This window comes from Geotrypetes seraphini, chromosome 19 (assembly GCF_902459505.1).
Source record: "Geotrypetes seraphini chromosome 19, aGeoSer1.1, whole genome shotgun sequence".
NCBI lineage: Eukaryota > Metazoa > Chordata > Amphibia > Gymnophiona > Dermophiidae > Geotrypetes > Geotrypetes seraphini.
The window spans coordinates 5,450,558-5,470,673 of NC_047102.1; the positions used below are offsets into that span (position 1 = coordinate 5,450,558).

The window sequence follows — 20,116 nt, forward strand, 5'->3', positions numbered from 1 at the left end:
AAATATAGTGAATTGAATAATTTAAAGTATATATTATAATATTAAAAATAATTATAGAGTGCTCAGTGTAATATCTTATTCAAAACCAACAGGTTAATAGAATGAAGATGTATTTAACATTGCATCATTGCACTCACCTACCTACCAACCCTAAACATTTAGTTAAATTTAAGTTATTTAAGCAAATTTGTAGTGGTGAAGATATATAGATGAATACTTAGCTGAATATAATTGATGGAAAACATAACAATCTCCACTGTCAAATATATCGTTTCAAGATGATCAAAAGTGTCCTTGAGATCTGCTCGTCGATACTGGGAGTCGTGCAATGAAGTACTTCTTATATAGTTGGTTTAGAACTGATAGCATAAAATGAGTGAGTCCCCAAATTCACCGTTAAAAGCTTATCAAATTCAACATGTAGCTAGAACTCCTTAACGTGAAAACAATCCAACATTTCCTCAACACCGATCGTGTTTCACTTTAATTTGCATCATCAGGAGGAAATAACTAAAAATAAAAATAAACAAAACATTAAAAATATAACAGTTCTCAAAAATCAAAAATATTCAAAAAATATAGCTTCTAAACTAAAGAATAAATTACCTTCGGACCTCACAATGGAGAGATTACGCCGACAGAAGATTTCAACAGAAAAATCGAATCAACGTGTGACGTATGACGTCTAAACGTATCAATGTATATAAAGACCGTCAAAGGATCACATGATAAGTGATGTCTTGATGATATATTGTTATATATAATTGAAAAATTATCTAGTGGTCCATTCTATTTCTTTGCTAAGACCATTAGGAATTACTGTATTCCAAGTATAAATTAAACGTTGTTCGTGATAAAGAAGAGTATGAGAGATATCACCCTGTCTGTTAAATTGAAAATGCCTAATTACACAAAATTTGAGATCATCAAGAGAATGGTCAGCTGAATGCCAATGGTCAGTTAAAGGAGCTTCTGATTTGTTGGTACGAATACTGCTCAGATGTTCTGCTATTCTCAATTTAATAGCTCTTTTGGTTTGACCTATGTACATCTTGTTACAAGGACAGAAAATCCCATATATTACTTGAGAGGTGTTACAATCCGAATGACCCCGTAAATAATACATATTGTTCGTATTAGGTATTTTGATTTGATTAATAATCAAAGAATGGCAGCAATATTTACATCTGCCACAACTAGTGTGTCCTGTTGATTCAACATTATCTTGATGAATTAGATTGTTATTAAAATGTTCACCTAAATTTTTGCTCCTTTTATGAGCAAACATGGGAGTCTCAGAAAATGTTGAATGAAATAACTTAAATTTAACTAAATGTTTAGGGTTGGTAGGTAGGTGAGTGCAATGATGCAATGTTAAATACATCTTCATTCTATTAACCTGTTGGTTTTGAATAAGATATTACACTGAGCACTCTATAATTATTTTTAATATTATAATATATACTTTAAATTATTCAATTCACTATATTTATTTGTTATATTATTAAGTAGGTGAATAGATTTATAAAAAAAATTTTCTCCCATTTATTTATACTTATATATGTATATATACACACCTCCAAAAGCAAATTTTTTTAAAAATGCATTAAAGGGTCCTTTTACTAAGCTGTTCTAAAAAGTGGCCTGAAGCAACTTTTCCTGCAGCTTCTGCATTAATGGCCACCGTGCTAATGTTGCCCTGAAAATAAATAACCGCTGCCCATTTTGTAGGCGGTAGGGGCTGGCGCAGTATTCCTCCTCTTAACACAGATGGCGCTGTTTAGTGTAGCGACACCCACTCTCCACCCTGACGCCCCTCAAAAAATGTTTTTTTAGCATGCGGTTAGTGCACGCACGCTTGACAGTTACCTCAGGATGCTTACGTGCATGCCACAGTATGCAACTTTAAGCTGTGTTGTGTGTGCTGTAGGATCTAACACGTCTTAATAAAAGGGCTACTAGATCCAATAAAAAATATATTTATTTATTTGTTCATTTTTATAGCCTGTCCTCCCCCGGAGCCCAGAACGGGTTACAATAAAATAAAATTGGGAACTTGGAACTTCCCTAACTGTCTCGAAGACTCACAATCTAGCTAAAGTACCTGAGAAAACAATTATTAAAAAGTAAAGATATTACAGAGGAAGGGGTTAGAAGAGGGTAGGGAGGACTAGAGGGCATAAAGGAGTGGAGAGGAGAGAAGTATGTAGAATATGTCATAGAAATTCGTAACTTCACAGATAAGAGCACCATGTATGTAAATGATATGTAAATGAATGAAAGGAATATGTAAAAAGGAATAGAAGGGAGGAACCGTTAAACAATAGAATTCAGTTAATAAAAAGAATAGGAGTAAAAATAATGGGAAAAAAATTTAAAATAATTCATAAACTGGAAGAAAAAATTAGATATAATTTTTTAACATTTATTTCTGTATAATACCTTTGTAGAGTACAAAGCTTTATTTCTTCTTTAGGAAGAAATAAGTGATAGGCAATTTCTCAAATGACTTGAATATATAAAACTATTTTACTCTAAGTAGGCGCGTATAAAATTGTCCAGAAAGTGTACCTGCTCTTATACACTAACATCCTTATTCTATAACAACACTTAAATGAATAAGGCCCTCTTTTACTAAACCGTGGTAGAGGTTTCCACCATGGCCTAGAGCGCTAAGTGCTGTAACACTGCTTCAGCGCTCATAAGAATTCTATGAGCGTTGGAGATGGTATCAGAGCATTTAGCACTGTGGGCTGCGGTACAAACCTCTACCACGACTTAGTAAAAGGAGGAGGGGGAGGTTAATAAGTACATTTATTTCCTCAATTTCTAGACTGCTCTATTCAAAGTATTAAGCAATTTACAAGCCAACATTTAGAATTATAATAATATAAACAAACAAGGAAAGTAAAAGTAATAATCACAATATCCTAACTAAATATGAATCTTAAATTAGACATGAGAACTTTCACAAATTATTTAAAAACCTCTTGGAATAAAAATATCCTAAGCAGTTCCCAGAATTTCAAGTAATCTTTAATGGTACATAATCTTAAGGAATGTGTGAATTCCACCTAGGACATCGTTGTCTGTATTCCTCAGATTGAGCATGATGGAAGCTGAAAGCTCAAAAGAAACAGGAGGAAGCTGCCAATAAATAACCAACACTTCTTTCCCTAAAATCAAAGAGCCCCTTTTACCAAATGGTGCTACTGATTAGTGTGCATTGAATGCAAATAAACCTATGAGAATTGAGTGGGCTTCTTTGCATTCAGCACACTACTAATCAGTAAGGCCGCTTTATAAAAAAGCCTTTTGACATTAAGAAAGTGACCCTGATGCTGCATTCCCAATTATGAAAAATGAAGTGGTGAAACAGTAGACAACCAAATATTGCAACTGAACACAGAAGTGATATTATACCTGAAATTATGATGGCTATGAACCTAAGAATTGTCATACTGGGACAGACTGAAGATCCATCAAATCCAGTATTCTGTTTCCAACAGTGGCCAACACAGGTCCCAAGTACCTGGCAGAAACCCAAAGAGCAGCAACATTCCAGAGCTGAGATTGTGATGTCATAATGCTTCATTCCACCAATGCCTAAGAGCCAACCTCAGCAGTGATGTCACAATGGCAGAAACCCAAAGAGTAGCAACATTCCAGAGCTGAGATTGTGATGTCATAATGCCTCATTCCACCAATGCCTAAGAGCCAAACTCAGCAGTGATGTCACAATGGCTTGATTATCCTAGACCTGGCTCACATAAGAACATAGGAATTGCCATACTGGGACAAACTGAAGGTCCATCAAATCCAGTATCCTGTTTCCAACAATGGCCAACACAGGTCCCAAGTACCTAGAAAGATCCCAAGTAGTCGAGCCCTACATCTTTAGGGCTGATCCAGTATATAAATCTAAGTTTTAGGGCTCCTTTTACTAAGTTGCGCTAGCGTTTTTAGCGCACGCAGGAAATTACCATGAGCAATGCTTCTAGAACTAACGCCATCTCAATGCTGGCGTTAAGCTCTAGCACGCGCAGCAATTTAGCGCACGCTATTCTGCGCGTTAAAGCCCTAACGCAGCTTAGTAAAAGGAGCCCTTATAGTTATAGTTTATAGTTTATTCAATTTTTGATTAAACGCCTTTTCGATACTACAAAGCGTTGTACAAAGTAAAAAGTATTAACATTTAACAAAAATGACAATTAAACATACTTTCCTATAGTAAACTACAAGACAACAGACCGTACAAACTGGGTAAATGTTGACCCGTAGGCCATAGAAACATAAGGAAAAGAGGGAAGAAATACACTTGTAATAGAAAAGTGAAGAACATATAAGGGAAAAACACTTAGGAACTGGGGAGCAGTATAAAATTAATAGTTAAGGGAAAGTAGTTCAGTTAAAAGCATCTTTAAAAAGAAAGCACTTTAAATTGCTTTTAAAATTTTTTAGGTTTTTTTCCATTTTTATATACAAAGGGAGAGCGTTCCAGATTGTAGGGGCTGTAACAGAAAACGTGAAATCCTAGAAATAAGCAGTGGATTTCCCCAAGCCATCTCAATAATGGCATATGGACTTCTCTTTTAGGAAATTATATAAAAAAAAATTTTAAACCCTGCTAGGCTAACTGATTTTACCACATTCTCCAGCAACGAATTCCAGAGTTTAATTACACATTGTATGAATAAATATTTTCTCCTGTTTGTTTTAAATCTATTACTTAGTAACTTTATCACATGCCTCCTTGTCCTAGTACTTTTGGAGAGAGTGAACAAGTGATTCACATCTACCCTTTCCACTCCACTCAGTATTTTATAGACATCTATCATATCACCCCCTGGGCCATCTCTTCTCCAAGATGTCCTATCCCTTTTATCATTTTCTAGTTCTGCTATAACTTTTTTGAGATACGGTGACCAGAATTGCACACAGTATTCGAGGTGGGGCCGTACCCTATAGTGATACAAGGGCATTATCATTATGTATGGAATCCCTCTCTGCTTTTTCAGTATCTATCAATAGATGGCACTGTGAACACTGAAATGCACAGGCTTCTTATTCTCTTTTTTACTGTTATATGGTGATGGTTTCATAGTTGTCCTTTGGGTGGCAACATTGCACTTCAATATAATCAAGTACTTGATTTTTTTTTTTTTTTTTTTTTTTTAAGAGCAAACGATTGGTTTCCAGAGGTAAGGGGTCATCAAACCAGTTATAGGTGATACATTTTTACTGGACTAACTTAATACATCTGTGACTAGCTCTAGAGACTTATTTTTCTGACCCGGGGAAAGCTAGTCCAGTAAAAAGTTATCACTTACAACTTGTTCATTGAGTGGAGGAGTGGCCTAGTAATTAGAGCAGCATCCTCAGCACCCTGACGTTGCAGGTTCAAGCCCAGTGATGCTTCTTGGTGACCCTGGACAAGTCTTTTAACTCTCCATTGCCCAGGTATGTTAGTCAGATTGTGTGCTCACCGGGACAAATGTAGAGAAATACTTGAGTACACAAATATAAACCACATGGAGAGGCATAATAATAAAAAAAAGTCTAATTCCCCTTTTGGCCTAAGGCCTAGGGCGCCCAAAGTAGGCAGCAGAGAAATGTCCATTCTCAAAAAAAAAATCCAAAATGTGGGTTTTATTGAGAATGGCTTACCTGTACGTTCAGGAGTTTAATCGCCCAGACCACCACTGTCTACCTTTAAGTCCTATTCTCAGAAAAAAAAAATTTGCCCAAGTCCCAAACACCCAAAACAAGACCTTTTAGGCATGGGAGGGACCAGTCCTTCTCCTAAAAGACGATTCTCTAACCGACGTCTGTCATAAGCGCCAGTTAGAGAATCATGGCACTGTCCCCCCTCCCCCCCCGCGCATCGATCGTGACAGGACGAACTAATGCGCATTTATGTCGCATAGGTATTTAAACACCTTTATCATATCTCTGCTCTCCCGCCTTTCCTCTAAAGTATACATAGAAATATGATGGCAGATAAAGGCCAAATGGCCCATCCAGTCTGCCCATCCACAGTAACCATTATCTCTTTCTCATTCCGAGAGATCCCACGTGCCTATCCCACGTGCAGTCTCTGTCTCCACCACCTCTTCTGGGAGACTGTTCCAAGCATCTACCACTCTTTCTGTAAAAAAAGTATTTCCTTAGATTACTCCAGAGCCTATCACCTCTTAACTTCATCCTATATCCTCTCATTGCAGAGTTTCCTTTCAAATGAAAGAGACTCAACTCATGCACATTTACATTATGTAGGAATTTAAACATCTCTGTCATATCTCCCTGCTCCCGCCTTTCCTCCAAAGTATACAGTTGAGATCTTTACGCCTTATGATGAAGACCATGCACCATTTTAATAGCCTTCCTCTGGTCCGACTCCATCCTTTTTATATCTTTTTGAAGGTGCGGCCAACAGAATTGTACACAATATTCTACATGAGGTCTCACCAGGGAAGATGCTGTTTCTATGTGATATGACATTAGTGGGCACAGTTTAACCCTGAGCACATTTTACCACATTCAGTTTTAATTTTTTGAGGATTTACACATTTATAAATGTAATCTATTCAATCTTTTACTAAGGTGCGCTAGCCGATTTAAAGCGTCCTATGGATGCGTTAGCGTTTAGCATGCACTAAGTTGGTTAGTAAAAGGACCCCTTAATTTCAGATTAGTAGCAAATATTGAATTTTTTTGTGCGTAAACCTATCTTCCTGTTTTGCGTTGCTAGTCCTAGCCACATTTTGTTCTAGCTTCCTTTCACTTTTTGCAGGAGCTGCAAGAGACACATAATCCAGATGCACGTTTGGCAGCTGCAGAGGAGAAAGAAGCTATTTCCTTGGGGGAAGTTCTTCAAAAAGGTGAAAAATAAATCCTAATTAAGAAAATAAAATATTAATAATAAGTAAATATTTTGAAAGGCTATACATAATAACATTCTCATTTTGTTAAGCATTTGGGGTCGGATTACCAGATTTTCCTTGGCGAAAATCCGGGCCCATGGCCACGCCCCCAGGACCGCCCGGTTCGGCCTCTGTTCTGCCCCACCCCCAGCCGGCATCCGCGCATGTGTGGGCGCGTGACGCCACCGCGTTGCACATGCATGAATGCCCCTTCCCGACGTGATTAGGTCGGGAAGCTTTTCAAAACCCAGACGGACCCCTGGACATGACCTGGGAAATCCAGATGTCTGGTAAACCTAATTTGGGGCCGGATTCTACATAAGGCGCTGTTATCAGCCAGTGCCTTCAAACATGGCGCCAGTCACGTGTCAGTCACGCAGTGGTGATGTTTATAGAATCACGGACACCGTCAAACATAGGCACCGGAAATGTAGGCCAATGTAGACCATGCCTCCTTCGACCTTAGATGCCTCCTTCGACTTGATCATGGCGTCGTTTTTGGAGGTGCTGGTGGATGCCTACATTTTTTAAAAATAATTTTGAACTGTTTTTAAATGATGCAGTCAATTACTGCCACTTAACTTATGGCCTCGTTTGGACCTTGTATTCAATTCTTTTTGCTCCATGTATTTGTTTGATCTGCTGCTTTCTTTCAGTGAAACACAGATGCCGATCGCTTGACCACTTCCCAGGTTTTATTGAATCGGTGCTTATTCTTTTTACTCACCTCCAATCTTAATGACATGCCCTAAAGTGATTTCAGAAGGAGCCAGGCCAGCGTGAGCCCAGGCTAGAAGTAGTTGCTCGTGCTGAAGATTTTAAATAGGTACTGGGGAGGGGGGGGCAGGGAAGGGAGAGAGCGAGCATGGCATTGGGGGGGGGGCAGAGAGGTTCCGTCACCCCCACCAAGACAGTGCCCAGGGCGGTCCGCCCCCCTGCCCTGAAAACAATTAAATAGGTTTTTATTCTAAATTATTTTTCTACAGTCTGTAAATGAAAATGCTGAATTGTTTGCATATCAATGCATACAAATCAATATTTTTAAAACATGGTAAGATGTTTTGTTATATTGTATGAACAGTAGCATCATATCTATGTTATCTGAATGTTCTAATGTATGCATATTAGTTGTTTCATCGGTGTTATGCTGACTTTGTATAATATATGTGTTGTTTGAATGCTCTTCCGTGCTGTTTATTATGGGGAGTGTGTGGCGCAGTGATTAAAACTACAGCTTCAGCACCCTGAGGTTGTGGGTTCAAACCCACACTGCTCTTTATGACCCTGGGCAAGTCACTTAATCTCCCCCATTGCCCAAGGTACATTAGATAGATTGTGAGCCCACCGGGACAGACAGGAAAAAATGCTTGAGTACCTGATTAAATTCATGTAAACCGTTCTGAGCTCCCTGGGGAGAACAGTATAGAAAATTGAATAAATACATTTGTATTGTACTTATTCAATTTCTGTTCTATAGGATTATTCTGCAGAGCTGTTAAATGTGTATACTTCTGATAATGTTTCCTGTTAGGTTTCAATCTGCCGTCTCCGATTTGATCTCACTTATTGTATTTTTGTTTGCATTTGGCCATTTAACTATTGTTATTTTATGTTAAACTGTACTTGCTGTACACCTTGGCTGAATCTCTTCATAAATCCTAATCAATCAAAAAAAAAAGCTTTTATTTGCAGGGGTTACGTTCTCGGAGTGACCGCGAAAAGTGAAAAACTGCGAAAAATGGATGTGGTACACCCTCCCCACTCCGTTTTTGGCTTCTCGTTGCCACGGTGACGGCGTGTCGTTCACAGCTGTGCAGCTGCTGCCATTGGTCGCCATCGGCTGGAAGGCTGTGTCGTGCATGCGAGCTCTACCGTTGCAACGGCCACCGATCTCCTCTCTCTCTCCCCAATCTTCCTCGCAGCAGCCGCTTGGTGTATTGCTATTATTCTTAGGGTAATGCTATATCCCACTTTCCCTTCCCCTCACCAGCTCCCTGACTGGGAAAATTAATAGCATACACAGATGACTGAAAGCATAATATAGGTTTATTCATACAATTTTATAATAATGAAATCATGCAGTAAGGAATCAATAATTTGTTACCATATATTGCATCATCACTCTGATATCGGAGGACAAGCGACCATCAGAGGCAGCGCATTCATTTCATCTCAGCATCACACGGCTTGTCAGCAGTGGAGAAGTCCCGAGAAGTCCCGATTCCACTGAGTTCTGCCTGTCCTTTTATGCCCAGATTATGGTCAGGGTCCGGTTTGTATACGTGTTCACAGACAAGTTATGGTCAGGGTCCGGTTTGTCTACGTGTTCACAGACAAGTTATGGTCAGGGTCCGGTTTGTCTATGTGTTCAAACATGAACATATCACAGACAAGTTCACTAACCATTTATGCACATCCTGTCTTTCCCCCCCCCTTCTCTCGATTGAATCATCCATATCCTGTCTTGCCAGGTGCAAGTTATCTTTCTGAACTCTAGTTCCCCTTTTAAAAAAAGAAAGTTGTTATTTGGTATTAGGATCCTTTTTTTGCATGGCAGATGGTTTCTTAAACAGCCATTGTTACAAACAAAAAAAACTCTCAGACTACAGGTATGTCCCATACGTATCACACTTGGGCATGGGAAGTAGTAGGTGCCGCAGCAGCTGGTGGGCCGAATCCCACGCCACGAGGGATGGTGGCGGGGGGGGCAGATGAACACCAGCACCAGGCGCTGGGAGCCGTGTCCTCCGAGTCACCTCCCACATGGACGCAAGCTGCTGCTTCTCCTCACGGGTCCTTCACCTGAGTGCCGACCCTTCTTGAAAGCAGCAGGAGGAAGAAGAAAAAAAACCCCGCGAATGACTGAGGCCACGGATGCTGAACCGCGAATTTGCGGGGGAGTACTGTATATAAAATGATTGAATATAGGAGCCTTTTTCTTTGTTTGTTCAGTGACATGATAAACGCTGGGCTTTTCTGGACTTTGATCCAATGAAATTAGTGCCAGCACTACCAGAGTTCTTTAAAGTGTCTGAGAAGCAGAATTACAAGGTACAGGAAACGCTGGATATATTACAGATCACATGCAACTAGCAGCCCCCATAGCAGGAGGGGTCTTGATGGGGTAACGGCAATCTGAAGGTGCCAAAGTCCCAGCAGGTAAAGAATTCAGGTTGATTACAGAGGTAATTGCCAGTGATTACAGCTAGAGCAAGACAGCCCGGATCTCTTAATTATCTGCTGTACCATGTTGTGAAAGTTACCAACTCTTTGGGCTCTGAAGTAATTCAGGTAGCTGTTTACAGAAGGAGAGCTTTATTCTGATAGTGCTGAAGAGGTCTAGTCTTATTTCAACATCAGTGATAAGATTTGACCGTACATAAATAGTTCTACCTTGATCTCCGTGCTCAGTACTTTTACAGGTGAATTACTGTTGACAAATTATTTTACATGGCCTGGTAAATAGGACATGCTAGGTATTCTAACATTTTATTTATTTATTTATTCCATTTTCTATACTGTTCTCCCAGGGGAACTCAGAACGGTTTACATGAATTTATTCAGGCACTCAAGCATTTTTCCCTGTCTGTCCCGGCCGGCTCACAATCTATCTAATGTACCAGGGGGCAATGGGGGGATTAAGCGACTTGTCCAGGGTCACAAGGAGCATCGTGGGTTGAACCCACAACCTCAGGGTGCTGAGGCTCCAGCTTTAACCACTGCACCACTCTAGAAATCAAAATGTAGTAAAAGTGAGCCAAGTGCAGGACAATAAAGCTATTGTGACATCACTGATGAGGTTGGCTCTTAGGCACTGGTGGAATGAAGCATTATGACATCACAATATCAGCTCTGGTTACCAGAGGCAGAAACTTGTGACACGATTTATTCATTCAGGGGAGCTTAGAACGGTTTACATGAATTAATTCAGGTATTTAAGCATTGTTCCCTGTCTGTCCCGGTGGGCAAACAATCCATCTAATATACCTGGGGTACTGGGGTTCAAGGTCACAAGGAGCAGTGCCGAGGCTGCAGCTCCAACTCCTGTGTCACGCTCTCAGACATAGAATGGTAGGCGATAGCATGGCAAACATTGTCTGACAGGGATGGAAAAACATAGTTAACAAAGCTTGGTAAAACATAATATGACACATGGAACGCGCTTCCGGAGGTTGTGATAGGCCAGAGCACAGTACAGGGTTCAAGGAAGGTTTAGAAAGGTTCCTAAAGGTTAAGGGGATTGAGGGGTACAGATAGAAGTAGAGGTAGGTTATAGAAATGGTCAGGAACCACTTCACAGGTCATAGACCTGATGGGCCGCCACGGGAGCGGACCGCTGGGTGCGATGGATCTCTGGTCTGACCCAGTGGAGGCAACTTCTTATGTTCTTAATCATCTAATCAAATCTCCATTAGGCTTGGAGGCCAGCTGCAATTATTTCGTAAATTCCTGAAAACTTTGTTATTCTCGCAATTTTTAAATGGTTTAACTACAGTCTTGACGAAATGATAACATTATAGTTATTTTTTCTTATGTACTGTAGTTTTTAATTAGTTCTTCCTTCTTCTATGTTTTCTGCTATGTACTCTAGTCTTAATTACACGTGAACCGAGTCGAGCTCCACTGGGAGATGACCCGATATATAAACCAAAGATTAGATTAGATTAGATTAGATGTAGGGCACTAGTCGTCCAAAGTCAGCAGCAGGCAAAAATCCATGGGCGGAGTGTCTTAATTTTGTTCCTGCAGTGGTTATCTGGTCACTTTGGAAACCTTTTTGGCAGTTATACCTGTCTTTACATCGTCTAATTCACAACATATAAGTTTCGCTTTGGAAGTCTTGTCAAACATTCGATTATCCCTGCAGGACGACTAAATCTAGGTCGGCCCACATCCTGCCCTAACCACTCCTTCAGAAACATCCTTTTCAGATCTGGGCACACAGCGGGATTCAGAGGCCTAAAATGTCCCTGGATACGTTCAAAATGCCGTTTCAATTATCGGCGCTTGGCTGGCCTGTCTTTTAGGACAACCAAGTGTCGACTTGGGTGGGTTTTTAGATGTGTTTTTTCGTTTCAATTATGATCCCCACAGCGTTTTAGATTCGAGACAGTAGAGGGTCAGGCACTTTGCCAGAAGGTTTGGGGAATTTGATTGGGGCAGTGTCAGAGAGGGTCAGGGGAAGGGGTGAGTTTTTATTGCCTTCCTGAAGTTCAGTAGGAAAAGCCTCAGAAGCCCACCTATGCGGAATATAATCCTAGCACTGGGTTTCTTTTTTTTTTTTTTTGAACATTTTTTTGAAATCTTTATTCATTTCATTTATTGCCTTTCCTGCTTGGGGGAAGGCAGGAGAAGGTATTCTGGGGCGTATGTTGGACAGGATTAAAAAATAACAGTGTTACAGGGGATTAGCGCTTCTGTCAAATTCTCTAGAAGGTAATAAATCTGTGGTTATTGTACGGGAGTCCCACTGTCATGTACAGGTGTGAGTTCGCCTATCCAGCATGCAGAAACGAGAGACCACCTTTATGTCTTGGAGGTAGTTTATTTACAAAATGTAAATACAAAACATTGCAGTCGAGCTATCACCACATTCACAAGGATTTGATCAGTACCAGGTACTCTGCTTTTCCGTGATTACGAAGCATCCAGGACAGTGCTGCTCATAGAAATACATAAATATACTTTTGTGCATAAATACAGTAAGAAAATAAACAATGTATTCAATAAATTAAGTATAAATACTAGCAAATAGCAAGTGCTACCGTAATAAAATGAAGTCATTACAAGTGTGGTAATAAGGTTCAACCACCATGTTGGTAATTGAGACTTAAGGAATGTTGTCCAAGATACATTAAGGGGTCCTTTTGCTAAGGCGCACGTGTGTGGTAAAGATTAGCCCGCGCTAATTCGGTTAGCGTGCCTTAGTAAAAGGACCCCTAGGTTATTCCAAGGTGGTTGAACCTTATTTCCACCTATCCAAATGCAAAGGTGGGGAACGAAGGCCGCAATCCAGTTGAGTTTTCAGGATTTCCCCCAACAAATATGCATTACGGGGATCTATTAGCATGCCCTGCTTCCACTGCATGCAAATAGATCTCGTGCATATTCGTTGGGGGAAATCCTGAAAACCCGACTGGAAGGCGGCCTTCGTTCCCCGCCCCGGCATAACTCTCTGCTCATTACAAGTGTGAAAGGTTTATTAGATTTTGTTCATTTAAGTCTGACAGAGGTGAGTCACGCCCTGGCATTCTCTCTCGCTCCTAAGACTTATTCTTGGAAGGCTTTAAAAGAAGAGACGCAGCTTCTGTTTGATGTGTAAAATCACTAAATGGATATAAAGCGTGATGTGCTGGTCTTACCTATCAGGTTTTGTGTCTCAAACATAAAGCACCGCTCGATGCAGTTAGATATAAGAGGAAGGGAAAAGCCACCTATGCGGAATATAATCCTAGCACTGGGTTTCTTTTTTTTTTTTTTTTTAAACATTGTTTTGAAATCTTTATTCATTTCAAATCTTAAATCAGGTACAATAAATACATATCATAAGTTAACTTTCAAAAACACCTGACATCTTATAATTAATCCTTATAAAACAAAATAATATCTCCCTCCCTTATACATTTATAAAGATGATTTATTCAAGATATACTCAAAAATACCCTCCCCCCAGCCCCCATTAATGTCTTAAACTTTATTATTCAGGGAAGAATAATTTTTAATCTTTACAATAATCTATAAATGGCCTCCACACCTCTTGAAATTTGTTAAAACTCCCTTTTTGGACAGCTAACGCCCTTTCCATTTTATATATATGACAAATTCCACCAGAAACAATAATTAAGTCCACTCCAATTTTTTCAATTGTACGTGATCTGTTGAATGGCAATACCAGTTAAAATTAATAATAATTTGTTATTATTAGATGATATTATTATTAGATGATATTTGTTTTCTTTGCTTTCATTTCTATACCATATGATAATGCCACCTGATTTTCTAACAGGGAATTGATTTGATTCCAAATTGATTTCCAAAATTCAAATATATAAGGACAATAGAATAATAAATGATCTAAAGCCCCTGCTTCAAGATGACAATGCACTGGGTTTCTTAAGGGTAAGGGAACCTCATTGGCATTAAAAGCCTTACAAGCCCAGTGCTAGGATTATATTCCGCATAGGTGGGCTTCTGAGGCTTTTCCCTTCCTCTCAAATCTAACTGCATCGAGCGGTGCTTTATGTTTGAGACGCAAAACCTGATTTTTAAGACCAGCACATCACGCTTTATATACGTTTAGTGATTTTACAAATCAAATAGAAGTGTTTATTAGTAGATTATATATGGTTTCTATTTTCTTGAGTTTGAACATACTCTTTCAGCCAGAGTTACTAAAAGCTAACTATTAGTAACTAACTAGTAACGATTAGTAACTAGGTCTCACTGCATAGAATTATTACTACTCTTAATCATTTCTATAGTGCTACATTATATGCAAGTAATTTCTCTGGCCCTAGCGGGCTCACAGTCTAAGTAAGAACATAAGAATAGCCTTACTGGGTCAGACCTTAATGGTCCATCAAGCCCAGTAGTCTGTTCTCACGGTGGCCAATCCAGGTCACTAGTACCTGGCCAAAACCCAAGGAGTAGCAATATTCCAGAATCTCAAAGATTAGCAAGATTCCAGAACCCCAAACAAGAGCAACATTCCCTGCAGAATCCCCAAAGAGTACTAAGATTCTAGAATCTCAAAGAGTGACAACATTCCAAGATACCGATCCAGGGCAAGCAGTGGCTTCCCCCATGTCTTTCTCAATAACAGACTATGGACTTTTCCTCCAGGAACATGTTCAAACCTTTCTTAAAACCAGCTACGCTATCCACTCTTTTGTACTTTGGGCAAAGTGACTTGCCCAGGGTCACAAGGAATTGCAGTGGAAATAAACCCCAGGTCCCTAGGATCTCAGTCTGCTGCACTAACCATCAGGCTACTTAATTTGCAGTTATTGGCAGGCATCCGGAATACCAACTAATGTCTAAGGATAAGTACTAGCTCTTAGCCAACAAGCAAAAGTAGGAATTCCTAAGAGACAGCTTCAGTCTTGTCACTGCAACGTGATACTTTTGGGTTTTTCCGCAGTGGCGGTTCAAGTTTTTGTTCACGTGCCCTTCTTGGTGGCCAGATGTTATGGCTTTCAGGCTTCAGTTAACTAGAGCACGCGCATTGAGTTTGATGTTAGACACGTGGTCATTTCTTTTGGTAACTAGGGCTTTCCACTCCTCTTTGAGATATTATTCCATACGGGTCCATCTCAGCTGGATCGATGGGTTCAATGTCCTCAGTGTACTTGTCGTGGTCGGACTCCACAGGCACTCGGTTGATCATGGGCAGAAAGTGTGACAAAGGCAGGATGCCAGTTCCCCTGTATTGTTGCCGCTGTCTATCTCGACTTAAAGAAACAGGAATGCCATGTTTCTTGGATTTGTAGATGTTGTAGCCATCCGGAAGGAGCTCCTCTTCGAAAGAGCAGTCTTCTGCAGAATAACTGAACTGAAAGGTAAAAAAGGAATTGTTATTAAGACCATATGAATAGCCTTACTGGGTCAGACCAATGGCCCATCAAACCCAGTAGCCCGTTCTCACGGTGGCCAATCCAGGTCCCTAGTACCTGGCCAAAACCCAAGGAGTAGCAACATTCCAGAATCCTAAAGAGTAGCAAGATTCCGGAATCCCCAAAGTAGCAACATTCCATGCAAGTAGAGGCTTCCCCTATGTCTTAATAACAGACTATGGACTTTTCCTCCAGGAAATTGTCCAAACCTTTCTTAAAACCTAAGAGAAGAGCATTTCAACATCCTTCAATGCTTTCCTCTTCAGAAATGGAACTGAGCCCAATGCAAATTAGGGGATCATAATCATTTTCCTTGCTTTTAAGTTGCCTACTCAATTATTTTTAAGGTCTGGGTTGTTGTTTTGTTTTTTTACCATGGCAAGCAGTGGCTTCCTCCATGTCTTTCTCAATAGCAGACTATGGACTTTTTTACTCCAGGAATTTGTCCATACCCTTCGCTAGCCGCTCTTACTACAACCTCTGGCAACGGTTGAGCTGCCCGGTCCTGTTGCATGTGTATGTGATTTTGTAACCCACTTAGGATTTAAGAGGGCTAGAAGTTTTTTCAAATAAATCCTGTTTGCTACACCGTGGTTCTGCAAAATCTGAGCTCTCTTGCATCGTAATTCTTCTGCTTCAATTTTTCTTTCACATTATTCTTAGACGAATGGGGTGGCGGCCGTGTTAGTCCACTCTTAAAGATAACGGGCTCCTTCTACAAAGCCACAGTCAAGGTGTATTCCATGGGCCGGCGAGGTAAACTCTCTGGCGCTCATAGGAATTCTGTGTGTGAGTGTCGGAACATTTACCTCGCTGGCCCATGGCTTTGTAAAAGCAAGTGACTATGTAGAAATAAACCAAAAGGAATCCAAGTGCTATCTTTATATTGGACTAACTACAGCAACTTTGCTTCCAGTGTTTTATAGGTATTTAGATGCTTATTTAAAACAGCACTTTTGATGCCCTGATGATGTCATCAGTATGCAAATAAATGGCTACTGGAATGTTTTTGGTTTTTAAGTTTCCTAGTGGTTTTCTCAGCCTTTTTACAGTTACAGTTTTCAGTGGGACACATTGGGCCAGTAGCCACCCTACTGCCATGTAATTGTTTTACTTGGGTTTAAGTGGCACGAAGAGTGGCATAGTGGTTAGAGTTGCAGCCTCAGCACCCTGAGGTTGTGGGTTCAAATCCCATGTTGTTCCCTGTGACCCTGGGCAAGTCATGTAATCCTCCACTGCCCCAGGTACTTTAGATAGATTGTGATTCCACCGGGACAGAGAGGGCAAATGCTTGAAGTACCTGTATGTAAACTGCTTTGAGGCTGCATCAGGAAGGGGAAGGCCTGCCATTTCGAAGAGGTGGGCCTGCTGGCAAGAGGGAGTGTGCATCCCTCTTCTTCAATGAGGTACAGGGGAGGGGCTGGGAGGTTGTTTGAGCTGGGGGGAAAGCATGCATGTGTGGCAGGGGGCGAAGTGGGTAAAGGGGGGTGCCAGCGGAAGATGGTAAGAGTGGGTAAGGAAGATGGTGCCCGAGGCGAATCGTCCCCTCTTAGTATGCCACTGCCATAGAGGTCAATTTTTATATCAGCTCGCCTGGGTTATAAAGACACAGAGATGTTGATATATTTTAGAAGTCCTGCACAAACTATGCCCAGATTTTGGGTGCTGCTCAGGAGCAGCCCTAAACATTAGTGTGTAAAGTATGTACATACTTTATAAGATATCTACATAAATCAAAACTCTCTGGCCAAGCTCCACCCCTGAACACCTCTTCTCTACAAGTGCACCCCCACTGGTACTGTGTGGGGCTTTTTTTTTTGTTTTTACACTTGATCTAATTCTGTAAGAGGCCTTTTACATGCAAAAAACATTTACAAAATGATCTTCATGTGAAATACCTGTGAGGAGTTGGGGGGGGGGGGGCGGCTTGAAATCTAGGTGCCAAAGATAGGAAAAGGCAGCAAAATTGCCTTTGCCATTTCGTCTGTCATTCTTAATGACTGCCCATCCCTAGCATTTTTCTACTGCTGGCAAAGGTTTCTTTTGATCGCGTTGTTGCAATGTCAGGCTTCAAATCTTCTGTTTGCTTTTTCATACTGCTCTGCTTCTTTTTTTTTTTGTCTAAGTTACTTGCGGTGAATGACCTCAAAGTCTAACAAAGAAAACCCCAATTATACTTCTCAGATTGTAAAAGACTGCTGCTTTGTCACGCTGCTTGATGTAATGCTTTGGGGAAAGTATTACACTGATCAACTCATTCACATCAGGTAACATTTATGAAGAGACTTTTCGCCTTTTAGGACACTTCCGTCAGGAACAGGGACAGCTTTTTATTTCCCTTATGATAGAAATTCTCTCACTTCTGTAAGAAGTCTGTGCCATTTCGTTAAAATTGCTTTACCGATCGTCATGTTGCTGAAATAAGTCCAACACATTTGTTTGATTTTCTTACTATGTAGAAACATAGAAAATGATGGCAGAAAAGGGCCACGGCCCATCTAGTCTGACCCTAACTTCCTCCATGAAGAGATCCCACATGCCAATCCCATCTTTTCTTAAAATTGGCATGTGGGATCTCTTCATGGAGGAAGTTAGGGGGTGGCTGCATGTGTGCATGTTGTTAAAATGGCCTCATCTCCATTTCAAGTCCTTGTCGCTAACGGAATAGAAAATTGAATAAATAAATTTAGGGGCTATAGCTAGGCTCGTTAAAAAGAAAGCCTTCCGCGCTTTCACTGTCAGATATAATCGTTACTCACTTTCTTTCGATGGGTTTAAATTTGCCGCTATTCCGGTGACCTCAGCAGCATGTTTACAAACTTAGCTGCAGACTAGATGGGCAAGATTAGAGTCCCTGCCAATTATGGAAGCGCAATTCTTTGTAGAATGTCCTTTTGTCTGTGCAAACTAATAAGTATTGGAAACTTTTACTGCTGGTGTGGTAGGAAGAGAAATGCTGAGAGGAGAGAGGACCCCTCCCCCTTTTTTTTGTGTAGGGCACGCTAATTCTTGCAAAAAAAAAACCCCCGATGTCCTTCTGACGGCGAGCTTCCTTGCATCACTATGGGAAAAGGCCAATGTGCACTGCATGGATCTTTAGGGATCTGTTATTTCCATAAATTACAAAAGGTATTTGCATTCAAAGTGGACCTTTCATTAAGTCCCACTGCAGAGACAGCAAAGATTTCCTGCTTGCAAGAGGATGCGTTTGGGCTCCCCAGGAAGGAATCATGCATCAATCTCTCTTTGCTCTTTAGTCTGTTCTTGTAAGACTTCTGATTTTCAGTTTAGTCCAAATAAAATCCCAAACCTGGAAGGGTGAGGCATGAATACTGGAACATGATGGTAAAGCAAAATATTTGAGTTGACTGGAAAAAGTGTCCTGTGTAAGTGCCTGCACAGCGGAAGTACTCATTTTTACTACTCTTAATAGACCCCTAATTAGCTTGAAAATAAGCACTGATATTTGCAATTTAAAACTAATACAAATCAGAATGTTATGTATCGCTTACCAGCCCATGCAGCCTGCCGTCGCTGTCCATACAGAGATATCGGGAGCTGTGAATACCTTTAATCGCCACAGTTCGAACAGCAACAGCTCTGATTTCCAGCAGACCTATAAGCATGCAAAGAAAGTGTATGTTTTGCAAGCATGGGCAAATGGTACACAGCTGTATTTTCATTGCATCCATGGCCATCAAAGTGCCATTTTTTAAATTTAGCTTTCTAAAGATAAATCAGTGTTTAAATTCCACTCGCATTAGCTCATTTCTATACATTGAGATTGTAGAGTTTGCTTTTGTGCATCTCCTGTGGGCAGCTTTGCTTCCCTGCACTTACTGTGGGAGCTCTGGACGCTGACTCCATCCACCCTTCCATCCTCACTGATCCGTAGGAAATAACTGAATAGCCCGTGCTTGCTGGCTGTGTACAGATGTCGGAGTCTTATCGGCTCCCCCCAGCCATAGTTGACGTGTGGCCCAGCATCAATGGAGTGGACCACTCTTGCCAAGCAGAGTTCCACCAGAACCAAGGCAAGGTAGGATATGCAGAGGCTTCGCCACATCCTCCTGGGTTCTTGCAACTGAAGTGATTCTCTTCCTGCGCAGACACACACCACACACACACACACACACACAGAGATCCCCAAAGTTCCTACAGGATTAACCAAGCTCTGCTTTGTAATTGCTTTCAGGGCTGTAGTAAATAGAAAGCCAACCCCTTGCCTTTTATAGGTCTCTTATCAGCTCCATCGATAAGATTAATTTCAGATCCAATATAGTAGCCAGCTCCCCGCCCTAGTGAATATTAATCAATATAGGAGACTCCACACTTGCATCAGAATCCTGCCCCGCAATTAATCTCACCAGTGTCTGTATTTTATTTCTAAAACTTGGGAGGCATGTTTTTTGCTGTGTCACACATGCAGCTTGAGAGGTTAATTAAGTTGGACAATGAAAGCAGCTTATCTTAAGAGACAGCAAAGCCCCTAACTCTATTTTCAAACGGAAAGATAAAGGCCCTAGCACTTTCCACTTAATCTGTTGTCAGCCGACCAGCCTGCCTTTGCATTTCTGAGCG

The 20,116-nt window shown here is 40.7% G+C and overlaps 1 protein-coding gene across 1 annotated transcript; it reads right to left on the bottom strand.

Annotated features, from left to right (window-relative positions):
* Positions 1-15,171: 15,171 nt before the first annotated feature.
* FGF19 (fibroblast growth factor 19) lies at positions 15,172-19,601 on the bottom strand. The gene is made up of 3 exons (XM_033928764.1): positions 19,376-19,601; positions 19,048-19,151; positions 15,172-15,474 (listed from the first exon to the last, which is right to left on the bottom strand). The coding sequence occupies exons 1-3, from the start codon at positions 19,599-19,601 to the stop codon at positions 15,172-15,174; spliced, it is 633 nt and encodes a 210-aa protein (XP_033784655.1).
* Positions 19,602-20,116: the final 515 nt, after the last annotated feature.